Below are 25884 nucleotides of genomic sequence, written 5' to 3'. Positions count from 1 at the left end.
ATATATATATATATATATATATATATATATATATTTTTTTTTTTTTAAATGTGGTGCTGAGGATCGAACCCAGGGCCTCGCATGTGCGTGGGGAATGCTCAACCGCTAAGCCACAATCCCAGCCTTTTTAAAAACTGCTCAAGGGGCTGGGGATGTGGCTCAAGTGGTAGCGCACTCCCCTCGCATGCGTGCGGCCCCAGTTTGATCCTCAGCACCACATACAAACAAAGATGTTGTTTCCACGGAAAACTAAATAAAATATTAAACATTCTCTCTCTCTCTCTCTCTCTCTTAAAAAAAAAAGAGAAAATTAAAAAAAAAACTGCTCAAAACAGTGAGTTTTCTATTATTCTGGTACTTTTTAATATATACTTTTGGAATTATAGGGGAATGATATACAATACACATAGTTTTAAAAACTTACCTGTAATTCAAAGATATTCCTTGTTAATTTTTTGGGGGAAGGATACTGGAGAGGGAACTCAGGGGTACTCGACCACTGAGTCACATCCCTAGCCCTATTTTGTATTTTATTTAGAAACAGGGTCTCACTGAGTTGCTTAGCGTCTCACAGTTACTGAGGCTGGCTTTGAACTCGTGATCCTCCTGTCTTAGCCTCCGGAGTCGCTGGGATTACAGGCTTGTGTCACCAGACCAGTTTGTTAATTTTGTACACAATTTTTTCAACATTTTTCTGTGCATGTCATTGTATATGGTATACTGCTTATATAGTGACATATTCTATGTTCGTTAAAGTGGCAAGCATCATTTTTGATGACTTCATGATAATAGTGCATTTAACCACTCCTTCTCAAGTAGCTTCTTTTGAGTATCTGAAATATCACAGTGAAAAGCATAGTTGCCCACACATTTGTATCTGTAACTGTTATTCTTTAGGATAGAATGCAGGAATGGAATTACTGGACCAAAGTGTATGTATCTCTTTAAGCTTCTTAAAAGAGTCAAAATATTTCAAAAGTTTTACTGATTTACACTCAAGGTCAGCATCTTTCCGTGAGCTTTATAGCAGCCCCTACAGAGCAGAGAAATAGCTCTCGAGCTTGGAAGGCATCCTTACAGCTGTGTGACCCCTGCAGTGGGAGAGTCATGAATTCTTTCTGAAGTTCTGCCTCAGTTTCCCCTCTGCCGGCAGGGCCACTGCCCCGTCCGGTTTCCTAATTCGTTTTTTAAGTATCAGGGGAGAAAACTGAGCTGGAGTGGCGGAGTTGGTGGTGGTGGTTGTAATGGCCGGGAGGGTGCAAGTTGGTCCTATGTTTGCATAAAGATTTAAAATTTGTCAACAAGAACCCAGCACTTGGAGATCCTTCGTAGAGACGTCCGCTTATCCCTACAGAAGCTTCCAGAGGGGGAAGCATATCTAAAGAGGAGGCAGGAACGAGGTAGAAGTTGGAGAGGATGTCTGACTTTCCCCTTCAGCGGGAGGACTGCGGCCCCTTTAAGGGCCAATCCGGGACTTGGCTCTTTAAATCTGTGTCAGTTTCCCCTGACGTCAGCGGGCGGGCCGGCCGCCTTGCTGTTTACCGCCGCGCGGCGCAGCTCACTTTCCCGAGTTCCGAGCGCCCCGGAGCCGCGTCCGCCCGCCCTTAAAGAGCCCGCGTCCGGGAAAACTCGCCGCCGCGCACGGCGTCGGGCTGCTATCACGCCCATCTCCTTCCGACCCCCCTCCCTTCGCGGCCGCCCCCGCCGCCGGCTTCCCCTCCCCTCTCCCGGCGTCTCAGGGCTCCCGGCAACCAGCCGCCCGAGTTCCCACAACCCTGGCCGGGGGCTGTAGGGTCGCGGGGCCGTGCTCAGTCCCTCGCGAGCTGGGGTCCCTTCCTGCAGCCTTCCCTCCCCCTCCCCGCCGCCCCCTCCCCTCCGGGGCTCCTGGGAGCGCCTCCGCGGCTCCGGGGAGGGGACGTTTCCTAATCTCAGGCCGGGGTTAAAGTTCTGGTCCGGGTGAGATGCTGGAAGCTGCGGCCGCAGCCGCAACCCGTCCCGGAGGTGTCCTGTCGCCTGTCTCCGCCGCCACCACCACTGCTACCGCTACCGCTGCCACTGCCGCCCTGCTGGGGCCATGTTCGCTCTGGGCTTGCCCTTCTTGGTGCTCTGGGTGGCCTCGGTCGAGAGCCATCTGGGGGTTTTGGGGCCCAAGAACGTCTCGCAGAAAGACGCAGAGTTTGAGCGCACCTACGTGGATGAAGTCAACAGCGAGCTGGTCAACATCTACACCTTCAACCATACTGTGACTCGCAACCGGGTGAGGGCTGGGGCTGGGCCGGTGGTGAGTGGGTGAGCAGAAGGGCTAGGCTTTGCTTCCACTCCCCTGCTTTTTTAGGAGGCTCCATGAACCAGGTACCCGGCTGGGGTTGTTTCCCAGAACCACACAGGAGCCTTTTGACCAGTCCTTTTTTTCACCAATGTTTCTCTGAAGCTCCAGCGGTACAGTTTTTGAAGTTATCGTATTCCCATCTTCTCTTCTACCTGTTCCCTTTCACCATCTGTGGTCTGAGCACACTGGGCCTGCTCCATATCCTGACCCTCAGTATCTGGTAGTCCTGGGGGGTCTGAGTTCAAGGGAAGCTTGCTTGCTACTGGGTTTACCCAGACAACCGCAACAAATGAGAGAGGCCTGCAACTGAAAGGCTCTGCCCAGGCAAGTAGAAGTCAGACTCTCTGGGGAGATGAGTGAAGGACTTCCCAGTCCTCTCCCTACTTCAGAGAGCCAGCTGGCCTTCCAAGTGGAGGGTGGTAGAGATAAGATCAACAGCAAGTTGGGTGGCAAGGGAAAGGGAGTTAGTCCATCCCCTTTGAAGAATCTGTCTCACCCGAATTTTTCTTTGGATTCTTCCCAAATGTGAGAGTGGTTTCTTCCCAAATGTGAGAGTTGAGAATGGGCGTAGTTAGGCCTGGGAAGTCTGGACCCTAGGTAGAGCACTCTGGGAGAGCTCTTACAGTCAGGCTGGGTGGTCTCCTGCCTAGCTTTCTTGCTCTCTCTCCGTGACTGGGTCTAGATTTACTGGAAAGCCGTGGAGTTGAAAATGGAGAATTGGAATGCTCTTCAGGCCAGACAGGGTTTGGTTTCTGGAAGGCCAGGATCTGCCTTTAGTACCTGGTTTTCTGAAGTTTGATCTCCTCCTGCTTGGAGTCCTTTTTTCCCCCATATCTGGGGTCATCCCAGAGCTATCATGTCTAACTGGGTGTGGTGGCACACTTCTATGATCCCAATTATTCAGGAGACTGAAGCAGTAGGCTCACAAGTTCAAGGACAGCCTGGGCAACTTAGTTTACCCTGTTTCAAAAAATAAAAAAGCTGGGGATATAGCTCAGTGGTAGAATGCCTCTGGGTGCAATCCCAGTACCCCCCCCCACACACACACACAATCGCAGTACCACACACACACACACACACACACAAAAAAAAAAAAGCCTTTAGAAAAATACTACTCTAAGCCTTGGGCTTCAGTACCCCAATAACAAACATTTCCAGGATTTATTTGTTTTTTTTATTTAAGCTCCCACCGTTCTCTATATATTCCTACATAGCTAAGGGTGAGGGTATTATTGTATACCAGAGGAAATTGAGGTTCAGAGATGTGAAGTGACTTCTCTACAGTCCTGTCCTTTGATCAGAGCTAAGGATACAACTTAAGTTTTCAACACCTCCCACATTTTCCCCATCATTCCTCTACCCCATCCCCACTGGGCTCTGGCCTCCACTTCAGTTGTTGAACCGGAGCTTCCTGCTGGTTTCGTGGCTTACAAGGAAGAAGGTTGCAAACACTTCTTGCTCTTCTGTGTGTGTGTGTGTGTGTGTACGTGTGTATGTGTACATGTGTACATGTGCAGGCCTGTGTGTCCCATGTGCATGGAAAGGAATGGGCTATCTTAGAAACTCCTGAGGTCTCCACTATCTCTGGTCAGGGTGCTGGCCCCTCGGTGCCTGGTCCTGCTGCCCCGCACACACCTGTGGCCAGGAGCCAGCCTCTTCGTGAACCTCTCCTTTCACTTAGCACCAGTACCTCCTGGAGACGGGGTTTATTCTAGCATCAGAGCATAGATGGTGTCCCAGCCTGACCAGGATGGATGAGGGAGGGCAGGGCTCACAGACTCCTGAGGCATGTGTTAGTGATTGTGGGGAGAGGTGTGAGTGAGGGTACCTCCATGTCATCTGCAGACCGAAGGCGTGCGTGTGTCCGTGAACGTCCTGAACAAGCAGAAGGGGGCGCCTTTGCTGTTTGTGGTCCGCCAGAAGGAGGCTGTGGTGTCCTTCCAGGTGCCCCTAATCCTGCGAGGGCTGTGAGTAGGACCTGGAGATGGGGGAGGGGTTGTCCTGGGCCAGGCCTTGCTTGGAGCCTCACACAGGAGCTCCCTTGTTTCTTCTCCCCAGTGCCTGAGCCCAGAAGCTGGTCAGTAGCTGAAGGCCAAGTCAGCCAGCCTGGAGCTTGTCAGCCTAGGGCTCAGGAGGTGTGGGAACCTGATGGGAAGAACTGGGCCTTGCTTCTCTGGAGTGGCAGGCCAGCTGGCACGGTAATCACATTGTGACTCTCTGCTTTGGGCCACAGGTATCAGCGCAAATATCTCTACCAAAAGGTGGAACGAACACTATGTCAGCCCCCTACGAAGAATGAGTCTGAGGTCCAGTTCTTCTACGTGGATGTGTCCACCCTCTCACCAGTCAACACCACATATCAGCTCCGGGTCAGCCGAATGGATGACTTTGTGCTCAGGTCTGCAGGGTAGAGAGGGGACCATGGGGACCAGCTTCATTCCTAAGTCCTGGGTGTGACTACAGGGGATCTTCTCTGCCCTGCAGGACTGGGGAACAGTTTACCTTCAATACCACTGCAGCCCAACCCCAGGTAAAAATCCCTGTTGACCTCCTGTTGAAGGAGAAATGGAAGAGCTTAAACATGAGAGCAGGAGTGGTCAGTGGTGTTTCTGGGGCTTACAAGTGTTTACTTTCTCCACGGAGGGTTTCTCTGGAAGCCCTGCAGTGATGAGGGACAGATATTCAGCAACAGTACAGAGATACGGGACTGGTTCCCATCTTTCCTATTCTGCCTCCCAGACACTGCCTTTAGTGCCCAGCTGTGGTTGAAGGGGGGTGGAGAGCAAGTGTGCTTATGGTCAGGCCCCTCTCCCCAGAGAGCCTCCGCTGCCCAACCCAAGAGGATTCTGGGGCCTTGCTCTGGGGAGACTGTTCCTTCTAGGGGGGTAAAGAGAGCATGCTCATGAGGTAAGATTCTCTTTGCCCTTGCTGTGCCCTCAGTACTTCAAGTATGAGTTTCCTGAGGGAGTAGACTCTGTGATTGTCAAGGTGACGTCCAACAAGGCCTTTCCCTGCTCAGTCATCTCCATCCAGGATGTCCTGGTAAGTTGCCTGCCCTTTTGCTTTCCTCCTATGAGTAGCAAGGCCATTAAAGAGAGGGGATAGGGCCCAGGTTCCTGTCCATCTGTCTTTTCCCACCTTCCTCTATAGTGCCCTGTGTATGACCTGGACAACAATGTCGCCTTCATCGGCATGTACCAGACTATGACCAAGAAAGCAGCCATCACTGTGCAGGTAGGAAGTGCACATGGTCCTGTTGAGGATGCAGCTTGCAGAGAAGCTGCTGGCTTTCCAAATCCGTTCCTTGTTCTCTGCCCCATTCCTACTCGAAATAGGCTATCTAGTTCCTGTGACTTTGGGTCCCCTGGTATGTGTGAGTTGAACTATAATCCCAGTCACCCTTAGGAATAGAAAGAGCAGAGTTCTCTTTCTTGTTGTCTTTATTTCATTTTTATAAGGTGAGTGAGGAGAGGAAAGGGGCCCTAGGGTCCTGTTTAATACTAGGTGTTATCCTTGGCAAAGGCCACAACCTATTCTGGGGACAGGGAAGAGGAAGTCATGTTTTTACCTCACAGTATCAAACCCATGCATCTGACAAGTAACATGGCATCTCCACATTTTTTCTTGGCTGTTGCTCAGCCTGAAGTAGGATAACCCATGTGAGGCACATATAAATTTGCTCACCTGGCCATGGTATAGGTTTAGGGTTGAAGTTCTGCAACTAGAAAATCCTGGCTCTTCCATGTAATGGCAATATGACTCTTAGCTAACTTCTTTAAGTCAATACAACAAGGATAATAATAGTACTTTCTTCAAGGATCTTTTTGAGGATTAAGTAAAATAATATATTAAAGAGCTTAGCATAGCATCTAGCCCAAAGTAAGTATTCAGAAAAGCGCTGTGTCCATGATGGAATGATCCTCCTCCTCCTCCTCCTCTTCTACCTCATCATCTTACAGCGCAAAGACTTCCCCAGCAACAGCTTTTACGTGGTAGTAGTGGTGAAGACTGAAGACCAGGCCTGTGGGGGTTCCTTGCCTTTCTACCCCTTTGTAGAAGGTAAATTTTGTGCCCTGGTCCTGGCTTGGTATGGGGAGGTTTGGTGGCTTCCTGGGAGTTGGAAGTACCTGCATGGCTGTTGGTGGATCTGATGAGAGATGCCTTTTTTTTTTCCTTTTTGTGGTGCTGGGGATTGAACTCAGGACCTCATGCATGCTAAATGTGCACTCTACCACTGTGCTATTACTAGCCCTTCAGATCATGAGGTTTTGGCCCTGAACTCTCTGTGTCCTGCTCCTACCAATTCTAGCTAAGCTCCAAGTAACCATCTTTGGCACTTTGACATTTTTCTTCCAGATGAGCCAGTCGATCAAGGGCACCGCCAGAAAACCCTGTCAGTGCTGGTATCTCAAGCAGTCACATGTGAGTGTGCGGAGCTGAGTGGGATAGGGAGCTTCTCTGGTTATTCCTCTCAGACCTAGGAGAGAGGGTGCTCTCTGATTGGGAAGGGTGACAAGGACCTACTCAAGTAGGCTTACGGGTAGGGAACAGGTATCTTAGCAGACTTCAAGATGGAACGATCCTGGAGGGGGATCCAGTGTAACGTGGGACAGAGTCCATGGCAAAAGATGGAACAGCTGAGTTCTAGTGCACTCTCTGTCACTTATCAGCGGAGGAATCTCCTAGGTCCTCTGCAATAGAAATAATAAGATAGTCCTATTAAACTCAGTTGTTAGGCTTAGCAGAAAATTAGTAGCAAAGTGCTGGACCCTAGATAGTACTCAGTAAATATTTACTGAGTGATTGAATGGGGCTTTTTTTTTTTTTAATGTTTTTTTTAGTCATCCATGGACCTTATTTTATTTATTTATTTTTTAATGTGGTGATGAGAATCGAACCCAGTGCCTCACACATGCTAAGCAACACGCTGCCACCGAGCCACAACCTAGTCCTCATAAATGGGGCTCTTTATAAACTTGAGAGTATAAGATAAAAATAAGGGATTTTGATGAGAGGAGAAAAGCTGCCCCTTGAGTGCCTCATTGACTCAGCAAATATTGATTGAGCCCCTCCTGGGTTCTGTCCCAGGGCTATAGTTCTCAAGGAGCTCCCGTGTAGACGACAGGAGGCTGTTGCTATACAGGGTGCCGAAAGTTGTGATGAGCAAAGGACAAGTCACTGTGGGAATGTAGGACTGAGAAGGCATCCTAAAAGGCACAGTCCCTGTGCTGTGGTTTGAATGTGGTCAAGATGGGGTTTTCAAGAAGTAGAAGAGAAAGTTCTAGCCCAAGAAGCAACATGAGCAAAGACAGGATCATGTCAGAGCTTAGTGCAGTTAGAGTACTGTCAGTTGTTCATACTGGCTGAGGCATTGAATTTGAGGGGTTATGTGGTGAGAGGTTGGGCTGGGCAGAGGAGCCAGATAATGATGGCCCTTGGGCATCATGATGGTAATGTTGAAAAGTTTGCGTTGTTCACCTTCCTGCTTCCTTCCCTGTAGCCGAGGCCTATGTTGGTGGGATGCTCTTCTGTCTGGGCATATTTCTCTCCTTTTACCTATTGACCGTCCTCCTGGCCTGTTGGGAGAACTGGAGGTAAAATGGAACTGCCGAGCCCTCCCCTGGTCGAGGGTGGGTGGGCAGGGAGTATGAGTGAGATAGCCTGGCAGGATCTGAGCTGGCTCAGGGTTATCTCCTAACTGTCCTCAGGGCAATGCAAGGCAGGTGCCTATTAGAAACTGTGGTCCATAGGCCACTTCTCTGGAAACTGACCAGGAAGGGGAACCTTAATCTCTTACCCAGGTATAGAGACCCCACATAGCTCCTCAGCCCAGGAGGAACCCAGGATCAAGGTTGGGGTTTAGGGTTATAGGAATCAGAATGAGGTAGAGAGGGTAGAAGGGAGGTCAACTTAGCATGGAGGGATCTTCATCTTACCCAGTCTGGGTATCCTCTTGATTCTGTCACTGCAGGCAGAAGAAGAAGACTCTGTTGGTGGCCATAGACCGAGTCTGCCCAGAAAGTGGTATCTCTAAAGGGCCCGGGTGGGAGGGCAGGATTTGCTTAGTCCTGGGGAGGGAAAGTGGTGGATGGTTCTCTGTGTGGTTAGAGGAGGAAGGGTTGTGGGTTTCTGAATGTTTGGATTGGGAGTGACATTCCACAGATGGAAGCAGGGCTGGTGTCTTCTGCTGTCCATCCCTATGTGTACCCTGGAAGCTGTTGTGTGGTCTGTTCTCCATGTCTAGCTACGCTGTCTGTCATAGGCAGTGCTGCTTACAGTCTTTGAGATTATTAACTTTCCATTCTCTCCCTCCCCCCACCCTGCCCTCTCTTTCTATTCTTCCTCCTGCTTGGGACCTTCTCTCTCAGCTTCTCTCCTTGGTAAGCTCCAGGTGCTGTGGGTAGAGGAGCTACTGTCAAAGGGGAGGGAGGTGAAGCACAAGGGCTGTCTGGGGGAACTCGAGCAGCTGGATGTCATTTGTCCTTGCTGCTGGTAGCTTAGTACATGGTTTCTTTGACTTCCTCTCTCTTTAGGGAGAGCACAGGGTGACATGTTTCCATTGAACACATTGGAGTTCAGGGCATCTGGTAGTGGTGGTGGGTGGTAGTGAGGTATTTGCCTGGAGAGGTACTTATTCTTCACTGTTGACGTGGCCCCTTTATAACTGTCTTCTTTGGATTGTCCCTTCTTTCTTCCCCCTGGTCCTAGGCCTCTCTTTGCTTCCAGGGTAAGGGAATCTTGACTTCTCATTGCAGGGCACCCTCGGGTCCTGGCTGATTCCTTTCCTGGCAGCTCCTCCTATGAGGGTTACAACTATGGCTCCTTTGGTACGTGTCAAAACCAGAGACTGCTTGCCCACTGCTGAAGTGGCCATTGGCTTTTTGTTTTTAATTGATTTATTATTATTATTATTGTTCAAAACATTACAAAGCTCTTGACATATCATATTTCATACATTTGATTCAAGTGGATTATGAACTCCCATTTTTACCCCTTATACAGATTGCAGAATCACATCGGTTACACATCCACGTTTTTACATACTGCCATATTAGTGTCTGTTGTATTCTGCTGCCTTTTCTATCCTCTACTATCCCCCCTCCCCTCCCCTCCCCTCCCATCTTCTCTCTCTACCCCATCTACTGTAATTCATTTGCCATTGGCTCTTTGATGCCTGTGCCCTCACAGCTACTCAGAGCCCCATCAGGATGGGTCCAGTGTCCCTTCCCCACATACCTCACCATTTACATTCCCTGCAGAAAATGGTTCCGGATCTACTGATGGTTTGGTTGACAGTGCCGGTACTGGGGACCTCTCTTATGGTTACCAGGGTAAGTGGGACAGGCAGGGGTGTGTGGTACAGGGCTGCTATTGGCTGGGTGAAGCGTCATGGTGGGCGGTTGCCTCTTCTGCCAGATGCTGGAACCAGCAGTTGCCTGCTGTTCTGCCCCTGTCCTCCCTTATCCTTTCCTCCTTGGCCCCAGTTCCCTGGTAACTTTCCCTTTCCTTTGAAGGGCACGACCAGTTCAAGCGGCGCCTCCCCTCTGGCCAGATGCGGCAGCTGTGCATTGCCATGGGTAGATGTGGGGAGGGGGTGGGGCTGCCCTGCCAATCAGCTCCTGCCAGGGCGGTTGACTGGGGCCTGCTGGCTCCAGGGTCAGAAAGATGCTTGGTGCATGGCTTCCTCATCTAATGCCAGTAATGCTAGCCTGTGTGTCTTCTGAGAGAGACAGGCACTGGCCCCTGATGCCAGTGGGCTGGCACCTTGGCCACCACAGGTCAGATGTTATAGTTTGCTGTCTCATTTGCCAGCACCCTCTCCCCAGTCTGCTGGGGACAGGCTCCTGAACATGGGAGTCACGTTCTGGCCTGTGGGGCTTTGGTCAGGTGAGGTCATAGAAGGAAGCTTCTGTAGGCAAGAGACAGATGAGGTCAAGGAGAGGTGCTCTTCCTGGAGGCAGCCTCTTGCCCTTGCCTGCACCCCAGGCTCAGTGGGTCTTGAACTTAGTGAGGTTCCCAGCAGTGTCTTCTCAGAATCCACATGGCTGGGCACCTTCTAATCAGCATGACTGGCCAAGTTCAATCCTGTTGCTTGTGTTGGGGCCTGGGGTCTGCTCAGTGTCCTGCCTGGGAGCTCTACCTTAGGGAGGAGAGCCAGGAGGGGAGCAAATCTGGAGCTGACCCTGGTTGGTGGCCTCTTTGCAGAACTCCTGTCACTCCCCGCTGACTTAGGAGCACCTGATGTCTCCCAGCACCTGGGCCCACCTCTACCCCAGCTCTGAGCCTTAGTCCACAATTTGCCACTTCCCCAGAGCCTAGTAATTTTGACAATTGCCTCAGATGGGTGGGGGCAGACCTTGAGTTTTGTGCCCAACAGCTGACCCCTTTTTTCCTGCCCTTCTCAGACCGCCCCTTTGATCCAGTGGGCCCTCGACCACGACTGGACTCTATGAGTTCCGTGGAGGAGGATGACTATGACACACTGACCGACATTGATTCAGACAAGAATGTCATTCGCACCAAGGTCTGACACCATGTGCCTGGCCCTGGTCAGGAGTTTTCTGAGGAAGGGACCTTTTATTTGAGGCCCTAGCCATCTGGTTCGTCAGGGAAGCAGAGGGAGAGAGCTCAGGGGAAACTAACTTTCCCTCCGACCCCTTGACCCCAGCACAGACCCTCTTGGTCTAACTGGTTACAGCAGTGGGATAGCCTAGAACCCTGAGCTGGGCCTGTATGAGGGAGGCCCCTTCTCCCAGCTAGTGGTAAGTGGGGCTCACTCCTGATTCTCCTCAGCAATACCTCTATGTGGCTGACTTGGCACGGAAGGACAAGCGTGTTCTTCGAAAGAAGTACCAGATCTACTTCTGGTGAGCAGGACAAGCCGGTTCCTTGTGGGAGGTGGAGTGCTTCTCAGTCCTGCCCACCTCACTGCTCCTTGCTACTCCTCAGGAACATCGCCACCATTGCTGTCTTCTACGCCCTTCCTGTGGTGCAGCTGGTGATCACCTACCAGACGGTGAGAGGGCAGGGACTGGCTCAGTTGGCCACAATTCAGGACTCTGCCCTTACGTTCAGAGCCTCCTAGCTGGGAGCTCTGCAGTGAGTGCAGGTCTTAGATTCCATTGCCAGGTTTCCAATCCTAGCTCTGCCTATGAGCTGAGAGGCTTTGGAAAAATCTGTTAACCTCCCTGAGCATCAGTTTCTTTGTCTGCAAAATGGGGCAACATAAATGTTGTGAGAATTTTGAAACAAACATCACAGGACTTTGTAAGAGTTGGTTTCTCTTCCCTTTTCTCTAGACTGTGAGACAGGAACTTCTGTCATGATCATGCCTTGGGGTTTTCAGCCACAGCTATGGGGGTGGATAATGACTGCCACTTGGCATCCCTCTTTTCAAAAAGAGCACATCCCCTGGGTACTACATGTACATGCTGTGTGTACACTTACTGTCTTGTCAGTCTGGCCCAGGTGGTGTGGCATGGGCCATGAGCTGAATCTGGCACATTAGCAGCCACATTTCCTGCCGCACTCCTGCTGCAGGTGGTGAATGTCACTGGGAATCAGGACATCTGCTACTACAACTTCCTGTGTGCCCACCCACTGGGAAACCTCAGGTGGGGATTGTGCTGGGAGTTCCCCTCTCCAGGGCAGTGGTGAACTGGGGAAGGGGCAGGGGCTTTGTGAAGTGCCTGCCTGGGCTGGGGAAGAGGCCTGAGTGTGAGGCCTAGGCAATGTGCCTTGTGTTGTTCCTTCTAGCGCCTTCAACAACATCCTTAGCAACCTGGGGTACATCCTGCTGGGGCTGCTCTTCCTGCTCATCATCCTGCAGCGGGAGATCAACCACAACAGGGCCCTGCTGCGCAATGACCTTTATGCCCTGGTGAGTGAGCTGCTGCCTGCTGAGACCAGCTCAGGCACACATTCTGAGCTTTGGCTCTAATGCATCCTTTCTGGCAGGCATGGCCTTGCCCAGCCCAGCTCTGCTGTGCCCAGACCTGCCCTGCTTGGCCTTGTACTGCCCCATCTTGCTCCACCCTCTCCTTCCTTGTCCAGTCTAGCCCTGCCCTGCCCTCTCTGCCCAGCCTGGCACGTACACCCACTCAATATACATCCCACTCTGCTCCTCTCGGGGTTCTCTCTTAGGAGTCCCTTCTTCCCTTCCCATTTCACCTTCTCTTCCTCCCCTGTAGGAATGTGGGATCCCCAAACACTTTGGTCTGTTCTATGCCATGGGCACTGCGCTGATGATGGAGGGGCTGCTGAGTGCTTGCTATCACGTCTGCCCCAACTACACCAATTTCCAGTTTGGTGAGTGGCGTCTCCCTCTTCTCTGGGTAAACCTAGAGCAGGGATCTGCCCAAGCCCTCACCCACGGGATCCCCACAACAGCTGTGTAAAACCTCCCAAGCCTGGGGTGAGGACATATGAATGCACATGTCTGAAGTATAGAAAACAGGCAGCCGTCGATCTCTTCCTGCATGGAGGCATGTGTCATCACTGAGAACAGAGGGCATCAGGAAGTGGCCCCTGATGTCAGGGTGCTCACAGGCTAAGTCATTCAGACTAAGTTGACCTTGTCATCAGGTCAGACTCTTGGTGACCATCATTGTGGTGGCAGGGACATTAGGGACTACTGGAGCTTAGGTTAAGTACCAACTCACCCTGTGGCCATAAGGAGGCATTGGGCTCTCTCCTCTTCTCTAATTGTCGGGCCTGGGAGTTCTCTGCTGAGGCCTGGTAGATGTTTCTTTTTCTTTTTTTTTTTTCAACCAAGAGATTTTATTGGGGGCTGCCCGAAGGGGAAGAAAAGGAGAGAGCAGAGAGAGGAAAGGAGGAGGGCAGAGAGGAAGAGAGCAGAGAGAAAGAGAAAGAGAGCAGAGGAGAGAAAGAAGAGGAAGAGGGCAGAGCCTGGTGGTACTTCTGTAGTTCACTCCTGTGTCCCCCAACCCAGATACGTCATTCATGTACATGATTGCTGGGCTCTGCATGCTGAAGCTCTATCAGAAGCGGCACCCAGACATCAACGCCAGCGCCTACAGCGCCTACGCCTGCTTGGCCATTGTCATCTTCTTCTCCGTGTTGGGCGTGGTGAGGGCCATTCACACACGTGGGTGTGCACATCCCCCTTCACCTCCTGCAGAAGAAATCTTGTTCCTTCCCTAAGGGAAATCCTAGCCTGGCTATGCAGCCAGCCCTAGCAAGGACAGGCATGGGAGTGGGTGCCAACAGCACCCCTCAGCTATGCCTCCTGTGGCCTCCTGACAGGTCTTTGGGAAAGGGAACACGGTGTTCTGGATTGTCTTTTCTGTCATTCACATCATCGCCACCCTGCTCCTCAGCACACAGCTCTATTACATGGGCCGCTGGAAGCTGGGTGAGGGCATGCTCAGGGCAAGATGTATGAGGGGGAGGCTGGGAAGCCCCCTGGAATGAGGGGTCAGTGGCCTCAGGGACTTGGACCTCTGGTTATGTCCTTTCACTGGAGATCAAGCTTGTCCCCCTGCTTTGCACCTTGGCCCCTGTGGAGGTACCACTGGGTGAGGAATTAGAAAAGGCCTTGGCATTCCTGGGCTCTCTGGGCCTTGGCTCCTCTCAGCTGGCATAGGCCAGGGGTCCAGCAAAGAAGGGTGCCCATGCCGTTCAGCTCGGTGCCCTCCTCCTTGCAGACTCGGGGATCTTCCGCCGCATCCTCCACGTGCTCTACACGGACTGCATCCGGCAGTGCAGCGGGCCCCTCTATGTGGTACCTGCCCAGCTCCCCAGCCCCTTTCTCCTCCGTATAGTCAGTTCCCTCCACGGGGATAGGGAGGTGTAGTGGGAAATCCAGGGTAGGGGTGGGGACCAGCTGACTTGGGCCTTCTGCCACTTCTCTCCCTATTTCTCTTCCCCCTCTCAGTCCCCGTGTCTCTGCTTCCCCCCAGGACCGCATGGTGCTGCTGGTCATGGGCAACATTATCAACTGGTCGCTGTGAGTGTGGCCATTGGCTGTGGTAGCCTGGCTGGGCAGACAGCTGGGGATGTGGCCAGCCACTGGCTGCCTCAGGGGCTGTGGACAACTTATAAACCTTGGGCACCAGAAATTGGGGCTGAGGAGAGAGGTGTTGGTCCCTGGGTTTCAGAATCTTCTGTGAGCTTCTGAACCAAGTCCAACATCATGGTCAAGCATGGTGGGGTGGAGGCAAAGGAGAGCCTTCTGCTCTCGGCCCTCCCCTCTTCACTTGCCTCTCACCCTCTTCCCAGGGCTGCCTATGGGCTCATCATGCGCCCCAATGATTTTGCCTCCTATTTATTGGCCATCGGTATCTGCAACCTGCTGCTTTACTTTGCCTTCTACATTATTATGAAGGTGAGCGGGGAAGGACTGAGCCTCCTCTGTCAGCTGCTCTGCTTCTGGCCTGCCAGGCCCGCATTGAGGTGGAGTGAGAATTTTTCTGCTCGTCTGTCTGTGCCAGTGGGGTTTGAACAGCAGGAGGCTACACCCTCTTGTGTTTGACCCCTGGGAGCCACTGCTGGGCAAGATCCCTGCTACCAAGCTGCAACCCAGCCCAGGGCCCTTTGGTTGCTGAAGAGGTTGAGGAGGTGTAGCTCATTTTGTCAGTGATGGGCTTGGGCCTCTAAGGACCGGGGGCTTCCCAAGGGACCCCCCAGGCCATGCAGTGGGAGAGGAGAGCCCCCTGGCCAGGACCCTTTGTTGGCACAGGGTTCTGGGTACATGGAAGCCCAGAGAGGGTGAATATCAGGGAGAGGACCAGGCTGCTTGCATGGGGACTGAATGAGCTTGTAGTCATGAGGTGCTGTGAATCCAGGAAGGCTTCCTAAGGAGTGAGTCCTGGGAGTCTGAGAGGCCTAGGAGAGGAGATCCAGGGAAGGCCAGGATGTGGCCTGGGGGAGTCCTGGCTCTCAGCCCATTTCTCCCCCGACCCCCACCCAGCTCCGGAGCGGAGAGAGGATCAAGCTCATCCCCCTGCTCTGCATCGTCTGTACCTCTGTGGTCTGGGGCTTTGCACTCTTCTTCTTCTTCCAGGGACTCAGCACCTGGCAGGTAAGGAGTCACTCCCAGGCTCACCATGAGCTGACACAGCCTGATGGGGCTGTGGGCCAGCACTTCCATAGTTGCTTTCTCATTACTTCTCCTGATATTCAACATTCTAGCACCAAGATAGCCCCATTTTACTTATGAGGCAGCTGAATCTCAGAGAGGCCAAGTGACCTCCCCAGGGGCACAAAGCCAGTGAGTGGCAGCTGGGGTTTCAAGCTAGAGCTGTGAGACTCTCTCCCCAACCTCAAAGGGCACTGCTGTGTGTAGGGCTTTGAATCTGTAGTCAGAACTAAGTCTGACATGATATCTATCTATGAGGCACTTATATCTAGTTCAAGAGAGTCACTGATCTCTTGCGTTTTTGTTTTTCAGTTTTATTTATTATTTTGGTGTTAGGAATGAACCCCAGGCTCTTGCACATGCTAAGCAGATACTCTTATCACTGAGCTATATCCCAGCCCCTAGTTTATATCTTGCTGTTTACAACATATTTAAAATGAAGAGCAAGGGTAAGCTAGGATATGGGTATTCAGGACAGAGGATGGAGAGGTCTCTGTGAGGTAGGAGGTCCAGGAAAACTTTCCGAAGGAAGCAGGCTTTGCTCTTGGCGATAAAGGCTCTGGGTGATGGGGAAGAGCCCTGTGGCCCAGAAATGCTTGACCTGAGTAATGATACAGAGGTAGAAATGAATAAGGTAGATTTGGAGGTCAATGAATGTACCAGTTTGGGAACCAAGCAAGGACTGCAAGATCCTTGAGGGCAGGGTGGGTTGTGGTCCTGCCTGAGCCCTCAACTTAGCAGATAGCCCTGGATACAGGGTGGGTGATCGGTAAATGTTTGGGGGGTAGAGGTTGTAGATGTCTAGGGGGTGAGGTTGTAGATAGAGTAGGGAGGACCTTGGGAATCTCAGGTCGTGGCCACTGTTGTCTGGAGCAAGGTTACAGCCTGACAGTAGTGCTGGAGAAAACAGTAAGCCTGAAGGACAGATGAGAGCAGGGGTTAAGTCCAAGGCAGGGTGCTGAGTTAGGAGTCAGCTGTGTCTTTGGGAATCTCTTGAGTTGATGGCATCTTCAGTTAATCATGTCTCCCTGCTTTTAGATAAGGGAAGAAGAATCTGAAGGGGGGAGGATGAGACTAAAATAAAACGAAAGAATAGAAGGCAGCAATCTTGGGCAGAAATTTGTAACAAAAGTCCATTTCTTACATGTGGGGGATGAGGACCAGAGACAAGTCAGAACAAGGCACTTTCCTGACCAGCTGGGAAGTGGGGGTGTCCTGGAGTGATACTGGAGGTGGGCCCAGCCCTAGCCTTGCCAGGGGCAGGGCAGGGTCAGGAGGCAGCTCTCCCTGTGCTTCCCCCAGAAAACCCCTGCAGAGTCAAGGGAGCACAACCGGGACTGCATCCTCCTCGACTTCTTTGATGACCATGACATCTGGCACTTCTTATCCTCCATTGCCATGTTTGGGTCCTTCCTGGTAGGCACTGAGCCCAGGTGGGAGGGTGGGTAGGGGCAGAGGTTGCCTCTTTCTCTGTGCCTGATGCAGTGGCCATCTCCCAGGTGTTGCTGACACTGGATGACGACCTGGATACTGTGCAGCGGGACAAGATCTATGTCTTCTAGCAGGAGCCAGACCCTTCGCTTCACCTCATGGGGCTCTGAGCTCCTCTGTCACCTGCCAGGTGCTTCTGTAGCTCTGGAGGTGTGAGTCCCAGGCCTGCTGCCCAGCACTGGGTGGCAGCGGGACGGCAAGGTCTAGTCCAGACCTAACTTGGGACAGTCACAGGGTGGCATGGGCCTCACAGCTACCCTCTGCAAGGGAGGAGGCCTGCTCCCTGATACCCCAGACATTGGCCAAACTGCTGCTTTCTTCTCAGTGTTGGGGCTTTCTGTGGTCCCATCCCTTGGCTGTTTGTCCCTCTTCAGGAGGAAGGAGAGAAGGCAATGCCCTCCCCATTTCATGCCTTCCATTCTGCCCATCCTTCTCCTCCCCCTCAGCCTGGGACCCAAAGCCCTTTCTTCCTCCCATGCTCCTGCTCCGGGGCCCTGGACTGGGGCCTGATTCTCTGCCCTTTCCCAGGATCACAGTTCTCTGGGACTGTTCCTGGCTGCCATCACTGCCCAGGATGGATATGGCTGTGGGATTTCAGGGGTTGGCTGGTTGGTGCCAGGCTTTTGGTGCTAAGGCCTGCAAGGGGCCCAGGGCAGGACCCTCCTCCCTCGACCTGCACTTGGGCTGACTCTTTAGCAATGAGAGTCAGCTCAATTTGAGAGCTGCCTCTTGTCTGAAGGGCTGGATTCAGATGTTACCCTCTCATCCCATGAGTGCTCAGACTGATGCCAGCACCAGGATTGGAAGGAAAAGTAACTCACCCGTCCGTCCCTTTCTGTATTTCTATGCCCTCGGTCCTGCCAAGCCCCAGCTGGGGCCTTTCAGTGCCATTGACACTGCCCAAGAATGTCCAGGGGCAATGAAGGGATGGTGCAGAGCCCAACCTTCACCATGGCCACAAGAGTCCCAGTGCCTACTTTAGAAAGAAAGGGACATGCCATTGTCCTTTATGTCCCCAGGCTCAGCCTCACTCTAGGACCCAGGGCTGGCTTCTGAGTTTCCGTCCAGGCTCCAGCCAATTTCTTTTTTGGTTACACACACACACACACACACACACCCCTTGGAGTTTACATGGAGATGCCCCCAGCTCTGGGCCTCCTGGCCACTCCAGTCCTTGGCTTCCCTTCACCTCACCTGGTCCATTCCAGATGCCAAAGACAGGGGCCATCAGGTCAGACCTCTGCCTCGGGGGTGGGAATGTGCATTATTCTCCCCAAGTTGTTTTTATAGCTCTGCTTGGGCTGGGGAGAGGAGATGGGTCTGGGTCTTTTGTTTCAGAGCCCTGGTTTGTCTTTCCATGCTACGGTTGTGTTTGTGTTTTCTATGAATGAGTGCATTCAATAAAGAGACAACCAGATGCAGTTCCTGGGCCCTTGTTTGCTCTTATGTCCTGGGTGGAGATGTTGACACTGGTTGTGGTGAGGGGCAGTGTTCTCCAGGTCCCATTTCTCCTGAGACCTTCTCTTTTCCATGCCATGGTTGCATTAGGTTTCCTGATTCCCCCGTGTTTTTCTCTGCCTTGAACAACATCATTAAGTCAATAAATATTTGCTGGGGGCCTACTTTGTACCAGGTACTGTGCTGGGCACAGATTAGATATTGGAAAATCCTTTGCCATGCAATCTACCCTCAAAGATCCCCCCTTACCTGGCAAATAGTAACTGCCTCTACCTACCTGGCCTCCACCCACCCTGCTGAGACCAGCTTCATTTCTGCCTGAGCATTTCCCAGCTCTGCAGGCTGCAGGCCCAGGCAGTGCTCCCGGATGTGGCTTTAGTTGGCAGTGTGTGCAGGCCATGGCAAGGTGGTGGTCAGGGATGGCAAGATGGTAATGGATGGTGGGCAAGCCCCAAGAGAAGGGGATTTTGAGATATTCTTGGAAGGTTTGTTTAGATTTCAGCAGGCCGAGGACAAGACTTGGGGGCCAAGGAGTTGTGAGTTCAGGACACTAGGTGAGTTCAGAGGTCTAGGATGTCTGAGAATGGAGGGGTGGGCTTTTCTCTTGCTTATCTTTAGCTTCTCTCCTCTTTTCCCTTCAGGCGCCACTGAGAGGCACTGTTGCTCTATATATCACTAGGCTCTGGCGCTGGCAATACTAGCTGTGGTGGGCGGAGCTTCTGAGCCAGGCTCTGTGCCTCCCTGCCAGGCCTGTCTGTTCCTCCTGCAGCCTTGCTTGGCTTGGGGTGTTGTACAGTGGAGAGCGTTACATCCCCTTTACCAAGTCTTAGGATGGTGGGTGTCACAGCAGTAGCCCAAAAACCCCACTGGAAGTCTCCCACTTTTTTAACCTATCCCTTCTCAAGGCTCCTGTAGCAAGCCACAAGCAAGGTGTCAGTGGATCTTCCTCTTGGGGTGATGTAGTCTAGTCTGTTTTCCAGAGTAGGTAGGGCAGTCCCTGAGTTCAATCCCCAATTCTAAAGGGAGGGAGGGATGACCCAACTTCCTGAACCTTCTACCCTAGTGTTAGTGTCTCCAGTCCTGCTGTGCTTTGGAGAACTTTTTATCACTGCCCTCTGGATGCGGCCACTGTTCACTACAGTACTGCTGAGTCCTCAAATCCTACTCCCTCCTAAAGTATGTAACTAAAGATGAACCCCAACTGAAAGCTGTCCCCAGGATGGTACAACTGAGAAGAGTGGGTATGGCAGATGTGATAGTACCAGTCTGCAATTCCAACTATTTGGAAGATGAAATAGGAGGATGGCAAATTGTAGGCCAGCCCCAGCAACTTGGAATGTCTTGAAATTAAAAGGGCTGGGAATGTAGCTCAGTGGTGGAGCATACCTGAGTTCAATCCCCAGATTGCAAAAAAATTTAAAAAGTGGGTGTGACAACTTCCCTAGTGCCCATCAGAGGTGGACAGGGTGCCTGTTTCTGCCACTCAGTCATCATAAAATGGGGATAGTAATACAGTCTCACCATGTGGCTGTGTTAAGTGACAGTATTTGCAAAGTGCCTGGCATGGCGTAGGTCCTTAGTAAAGCATAGTTCTCACCTCTGACTAGAGTTAGAAGCCCCAGGAGGAGAGAAGGTGACTCTTTTACCCCTACAAGTCCCAGGGATCCCCAGCTCCCTGGTCCCTTTCCTCTCTGGCAGACTCTCTTGAGTTCCTCCTCCCAAATTCGGGGGCAGGGAGAAGTGAAGCAGGAGCAGCCCTAAATCCGGAGGCAGGGAAGGCCTTTGTGGTCCTGCCCATAAAAGGCTTTTCCCGGCCCGACTCCTGCCGGCAGCATGCCCCGCCCCGGCCCGCTCCATCTCCAAAGCACGCAGAGAATGTCTCGGGCAGCCCCCGACAGACTGCTCCAACTTGGTGTCTTTCCCCAAATATGGAGCCTGTGTGGAGTCACTGGGGGGCGGGGGGGGGGAGGGGACCAGAGTTGGTTTCCTCGGCAGGGAGGGGGCTGAGGGCGAGCTGGCGGGGAGGCTGACGTCACCACAGTGGCAGCCCTTTAAACCCCTCACCCAGCCCCTGCCCCATCCTGTCTGCCAAGCCCGGACTCGAGGACATACTCCCTGCTGCCAACTCTGAGGAAGCCCTGTGAGTGAGTACACTCTCCAGGCCTGGGAGGGAACTGGGACTGGAGCTCCACGCAGTGGTGTATTTCAGGCAGGACTCTCCAGAGGTCTCCAGGGTGGTGGGCTTGCTGGCTGGGAAAGACCACAACCCTCTCAGTTTGTATTCCCAGGCTCCAGACCTGAGCTGTCCATTTGATGCATAGGATGGATCCCTGGAGTCCTGAATTTGAGACTGGGTAGCCCCAGTCTTCCTGAAATGCTCAGATGATTTGGCTGGTGCAAAGGGCTGCGTGGTGGAAACAACTGGCATAAGAGGGAGGCTCCGCACTTCTGTGACACTCACACTACAGGGTGTGTGTGCAAACTCAAGGCATTGCCTGATTAGGCCAAGGCTGTGTGTCCCCTCTAGGAGAAGTCGAAAGAGGTGAGGGCCACGTGAGGTACTAGTTCTGGAGAGCAGTGGCCCCTTGGAATGGTCCCAGGGTTTGAGCAGCATAGGGGAACCCCAGAGTGAGCTCCTAAGGCAGTGTGAAGGACCACAGAACTCTTTTTCTTTCTCTCTTTTCCTTCCTTCTTTCCATGGTGCTAGGGATCAAGCCAGGGCTTCTTGCATGCTAAGCATCCCTCTGCCACTGAGCTATACCCCCAGCCACACAGAACTCTTGCATTTCAGAACAGGCTGGGGTGGCAGGATGAAAGGAAAAGCTGGAGAATTTCTCTTACTGGGAGCAGCTTCTTCCACAGGCTGAAAGAGTCCCCCCCCATTACAGGCAGATGGGTGGCAGGTTCAGGAGCTTTGAAGAAATAGCTGGTCAGGTTGGGGATCCTTAGCCCTTCCCACTGTGTCTCAGTGGTTCGCCTTCAAAGGGTAGCTGTGAGGTGGGCCATGTTTATGTAGTAGGGGTAATTTTGGTCCCTGGAGTTTAGATGAGCCACCCCTAGTACTTTAAGGGATCTGGATGTACTCACTCTTGTTCGCTGTGTTTTCTGGTGATGAGAGCAGGGGTCCCACAGTCCTGGAGAGACCCCTTGGTCAGCTTGTTCTTCTAGGCTCTGGCTAGAAGAAGGTGCTTCCTGCCCTTTTTCCCACTGCCCACCCTCAAAAAAGGGCTTACCTCGGGGACAGGAGGCCTGACAAGGAGCCACAGGGCAAGAGCATCAAGGCTGAGCACCAGTCCTCCTGACCCCAGAGCTTTGTCTAGAAATGCCACTGGTTGGGCTGCCCTGCCTCTTTCTTTCCTTCTCCTCTTCCCAATGGCTTTGAAGGTGGGACTGGGGTGGCTTCCATCAGAGGACTCTAAAGGATGTCCTGGGACTCTTCACTTTCAGTATCTCCACCAGGAGGGAGGCAGGGAAGAAGAGAGGTGCTGGGTGGAGGTGACGCGAAGAGCATTTCATTGCCCTTCCTTGCTCTGACCAAAATCCAAATATGTCTCTAGATCGAGGGGCTGCAAAGTTGTGTTCTTGTCACCATGAGCTTTGACTCCTTGACTTGTACTTTCTCTCCAAACCTCTTGGGACAGAAAGCTGCCAGTGGGGTGATACACTCTCCTTTCATGCTGTTCCTCCCTTGCCCAGCATGCGGTGTGGGTGTGGGAAGGAAGATGTGAGGGTGGGAGGGGGCAGGGGATAGAAGATGATGAACATCTTGGCTTGGACACCTATCTGGGATGGTGGGACAAAGGTCCAGACGGAGGCTGGGTGGAGGCCAGAAGGAAGGATTGGCGGAAATCAGTTGGCTGGTCCAATTGAATTGTGACTTTTGGCTACAGTCCTTTGTGCAGGAGCCCGTGGGTGGGCCAGACAGTGGGTTGGGGACAGAGGGTCTTGGCTATGTGCAGCTGACCAGGGGAACACTGCCTCAGGATTCCCCTGCATCATCAGTTGGAAAAGGGGTGGTGGGCTAAGAATTCCACTGCCCCCCAGTGCTCAGAGCACCATGTCCTTGCAATGACTCACCTCTACCGTACAAATGAGGACACGGACTCAGAGAGAAGGCTGGCATTGAGAGGAGGTTCTTGCGGGGGTTTTTGTTTGTTTTTTCTCTCTCAAACTTTGTCACGGGATCAGGGAATGATTTTGAGAAGAGGGTGGGTGTTGGAGGGGGTGATGATTATTCACTGTGTTTGTCTTCCTGGCCAAGGCTGGCCCTCTCAAGGTCACCTGCAGGAGACCACTAGGCCTAGGCAGTTGGGAAATAGTTCACAGATGCTATGTCATTTTCACCACCCTCTGCATGGATCCTGTCATCCTGTTTCACAACTGGGGAACATCAGCTCAGCAAGGCTGTCCGCCACGGGGAAAGGAAGGGCAAGACAATGGAGTTGGCCGGGACCAGAGTGCTTCCCATGGGATGGGGGATGAAGAAAGGGTCCCAGGCCTCACATGTGGGAGGTGAGGGAGGGTGCTGACTGCCTCCGTCCTCACATCATTCTCTCCCTCCCAACCTCTGACTTTTCAGAGGCCAGGGGATGGGTCTGGCCTCCTCTGCTACCTCTTTTGGAAGGCTCTTCAGATAAATCCATACCAGGGTGACACCTGTGGTCAGGTCCCATTTCTCTTGACCAGACACACCCATGTCTGCCCAGAAACCCATGCCCCTGCTCCTGTAGCCTTCCCTCCTCTCGAGTGCCAAGCCCAGGCCCTGAAGCAGCAGCTGTGGCCTGGGGCGGGGCTTCCCATGCTCTGGCTGGCAGATTCTTGGCTCTGGAATATCCCTGGGGGGCCCTGACTTCTTGGTTCCCTAAGCTACTGCAGTGTCAGGAGCCTGAGGGGTGGGGAAAAGTGAATGGGTACGTCAGCTCCCTGGAGGAAATGCAGCTGCTCTGCCAAAGACTCTTGGGTTTTGGTGGCTTTGCCAGTCTCAGCCTCTTCCGCTGTAAGGCCAGAGACTGAGTGGACCTGGCAAGGAGCTGAAGTTTTGCACTTCCAACTTCTGTGCCAATAAGGGTTGGAGGTAACTTGTTCCTTGAGGCAGAAGCAGTAAACTACTTCACATCTACCTGGACAATGACAACTTCTGGCTTGATTTTGGGGGGTGATATGACCTCTGGAAGGCCCTTCCAGTGCCTCTAGCCAGTCTTGACAAAGACTCTAGACCAGGGCACAGGTTCTAGCCTATTGTCTGCTTTTGTAAATAAAGTTTTATTGACACATAGCCATGCTCATTTGTTTATGTATCGTCTATGACTATTTTCATGCCACAACAGCAGAGAAGATATGGCCCATAAAGCCTAAAATATTTACTGCCTGATTCATTACACAAAAAGTCTATAGATCCCTGCTTAGAACTCCGAACCTCTTATGTCCTGGGGTTCAAGTTCAGAAAGGCCTCTACACTAAGGGGATGGGTCTCGCCTAAATGTGCTGCAGTAAATGTCTTTATGCAGAGCTAGAAGATCTGCCTGGCACAAACGAAAACAGCAGTTTCCTAATTCTGTGACCCTTTCCCTTCTCTGCCCTGCTGTGATTTAGCTCTCTTGCAACATGGCCAACAAGGGTCCTTCCTATGGCATGAGCCGTGAAGTACAATCCAAAATTGAGAAGAAGTATGACGAGGAACTGGAGGAACGACTGGTGGAGTGGATCATAGTGCAGTGTGGCCCTGATGTGGGTCGTCCAGATCGTGGCCGCCTGGGTTTCCAGGTCTGGCTGAAGAATGGTGTGGTGAGTGGCACCCTGGGAAGGGGAAGGGGGCTGGGGTTGTGCCATCCTGAGGTGCAGGGTCAGGACCTCTAAGATGAGTGCCACGCTGTGTCCTATGCCTGGCAGATTCTGAGCAAGTTGGTGAACAGCCTGTATCCTGATGGCTCCAAGCCAGTTAAGGTTCCAGAGAACCCACCCTCCATGGTCTTCAAGCAGATGGAGCAGGTGGCTCAGTTCCTGAAGGCAGCTGAAGACTATGGGGTCACCAAGACTGACATGTTCCAGACTGTTGATCTCTTTGAAGGTACAAAGGGAAAAGGGGCTGGAACCAGTCGGGAGGGAGGCAGGCAGGCAGGTGACCAGGATTCTGAGGCAGGGAGAAGGAATGATCAAATATGCCTCATCCAGGGTCTAGTAATCTGTACCTAGCAGTAACAGGAATTGCCAAGAGAATGCTACACTATACCAACAAGGACTTACTGGAGCCTCCTTTGGTTTGGGGACAATGCTTGTCCCTGGCATTCTGAGAGACAGGGGCTATCTCTGGTGAAGTCCTGTCTATATCGTCCTGAAAATGTCTCCTGGCTGCTCTTTCTTCTTATAGGCAAAGACCTGGCAGCAGTGCAGAGAACTCTGATGGCTCTGGGCAGCCTGGCAGTGACGAAGAATGATGGGCACTACCGTGGAGATCCCAACTGGTTTATGAAGTATGTGGCCACCAGGGATCTCAGCCTGATTTCTTCATGGGATGGGGGTGGCTTGGGCTATTCAGCTTGTGGGAATGATCAGAGGAAGCAGAGCTCCAGGAAGGTACCAAGTGAGGGTCTAGGACGGGGGGAATTATCGTTTATGCTTCTTGACTCCTTCCTTTCTTCTCTCCTGTGCTCAAGAAGGTTCCTCAGCCTCTGGGGTCAGCTAGATGAGGGGGAAAAGAGTGAAATCGGACAGGAATGGAATCTGATGAGGAAGCAACTGAGGGACTAGAAAACAGGTGGAAGATACCAAGTTCTGGCGAGTCTTTATCCTGGTTCCTCTTCTTCTAGGAAAGCCCAGGAGCATAAGAGGGAATTCACAGAGAGCCAGCTGCAGGAGGGAAAGCATGTCATTGGCCTTCAGATGGGCAGCAACAGAGGGGCCTCCCAGGCCGGCATGACGGGCTACGGAAGACCTCGGCAGATCATCAGTTAGAAGGGGAGGGCCAGCCCGGAGCCCTGCTTGCCCGCCCGCTGGCTGCTGCCTTCCTGCTTAGCCTGCCTCACTCGCAGCTGTGTGCGTTCTTAGCGCTGTCCAGATGTAAGGCTGTCACTGGGCAGAGGAGACTGCACAGTGGCAGCTCTTCACACCCCCCAGCCTCAGCCCTACTTCTTACCTCAAAGCACCACTGCCCTGGCCCCTTCTCCCAGCTGTACCCCCGCCTCTACTGTCTCCCTGTCCTAGGCTGAGCAGGGGGACATGGGCTGGGATAGTGTGGGTATGGGGCAAGCCCATTCTCCTCCTTGGCAGCAAGAGCCCATTGATGGAGACCCAGCCGGCTTTCCCCCATCTTTTTCTGGAATTTTCCTTTTGGGGTTAAAATTCAAAAAGGAAAAAATATATATACGTCCATCTTTTCTCAGGCCTGTCTGGCAGAGTTTGATTTGCCCTAGTCATTCCTGTTATGGTTCCAGGAAACCCAAGCAGAAAGCAGGTGGCATCTGGGGTTCGGGTGTGTTCCTGGCTGCTGTCCTTTGGAGGACTCTTCATG

At 52.4% G+C, this 25884-nt stretch overlaps 2 protein-coding genes across 12 annotated transcripts; both read left to right on the top strand.

Annotated features, from left to right (window-relative positions):
- Positions 1 to 1578: 1578 nt before the first annotated feature.
- On the top strand, positions 1579 to 18340 carry Sidt2 (SID1 transmembrane family member 2). 10 transcript variants are annotated; one of them, XM_015489832.2, is made up of 28 exons: positions 1774 to 2257; positions 4175 to 4296; positions 4563 to 4727; positions 4814 to 4859; positions 5270 to 5371; positions 5480 to 5563; positions 6289 to 6388; positions 6686 to 6751; positions 7830 to 7923; positions 8301 to 8353; positions 8698 to 8709; positions 9085 to 9156; positions 9589 to 9660; positions 9844 to 9906; positions 10735 to 10853; positions 11123 to 11196; positions 11279 to 11345; positions 11870 to 11943; positions 12086 to 12209; positions 12520 to 12637; positions 13281 to 13417; positions 13595 to 13703; positions 13996 to 14072; positions 14251 to 14297; positions 14570 to 14675; positions 15261 to 15371; positions 16731 to 16844; positions 16928 to 18340. In XM_015489832.2, the coding sequence occupies exons 1-28, from the start codon at positions 2075 to 2077 to the stop codon at positions 16988 to 16990; spliced, it is 2574 nt and encodes an 857-aa protein (XP_015345318.1). In that variant the 5' UTR covers positions 1774 to 2074; the 3' UTR covers positions 16991 to 18340. The 10 variants fall into 10 exon arrangements, 9 of the variants coding, with proteins under 9 accessions (XP_015345321.1, XP_015345318.1, XP_015345319.1 ...); XM_048795842.1 differs by having other exon boundaries at positions 2241 to 2257; positions 4175 to 4273; XM_015489833.2 differs by lacking the exon at positions 8698 to 8709.
- Positions 18341 to 20360: 2020 nt separating this feature from the next.
- On the top strand, positions 20361 to 25755 carry Tagln (transgelin). 2 transcript variants are annotated; one of them, XM_015489831.2, is made up of 5 exons: positions 20361 to 20517; positions 23970 to 24161; positions 24267 to 24444; positions 24745 to 24847; positions 25184 to 25755. In XM_015489831.2, the coding sequence occupies exons 2-5, from the start codon at positions 23982 to 23984 to the stop codon at positions 25326 to 25328; spliced, it is 606 nt and encodes a 201-aa protein (XP_015345317.1). In that variant the 5' UTR covers positions 20361 to 20517; positions 23970 to 23981; the 3' UTR covers positions 25329 to 25755. The 2 variants fall into 2 exon arrangements, with proteins under 2 accessions (XP_015345317.1, XP_015345316.1); XM_015489830.2 differs by having other exon boundaries at positions 20365 to 20521.
- Positions 25756 to 25884: the final 129 nt, after the last annotated feature.

This window comes from Marmota marmota, unplaced genomic scaffold (assembly GCF_001458135.2).
Source record: "Marmota marmota marmota unplaced genomic scaffold, marMar, whole genome shotgun sequence".
NCBI classification, from domain to species: domain Eukaryota; kingdom Metazoa; phylum Chordata; class Mammalia; order Rodentia; family Sciuridae; genus Marmota; species Marmota marmota.
This window is presented reverse-complemented; position numbering and strand designations above follow the sequence as displayed.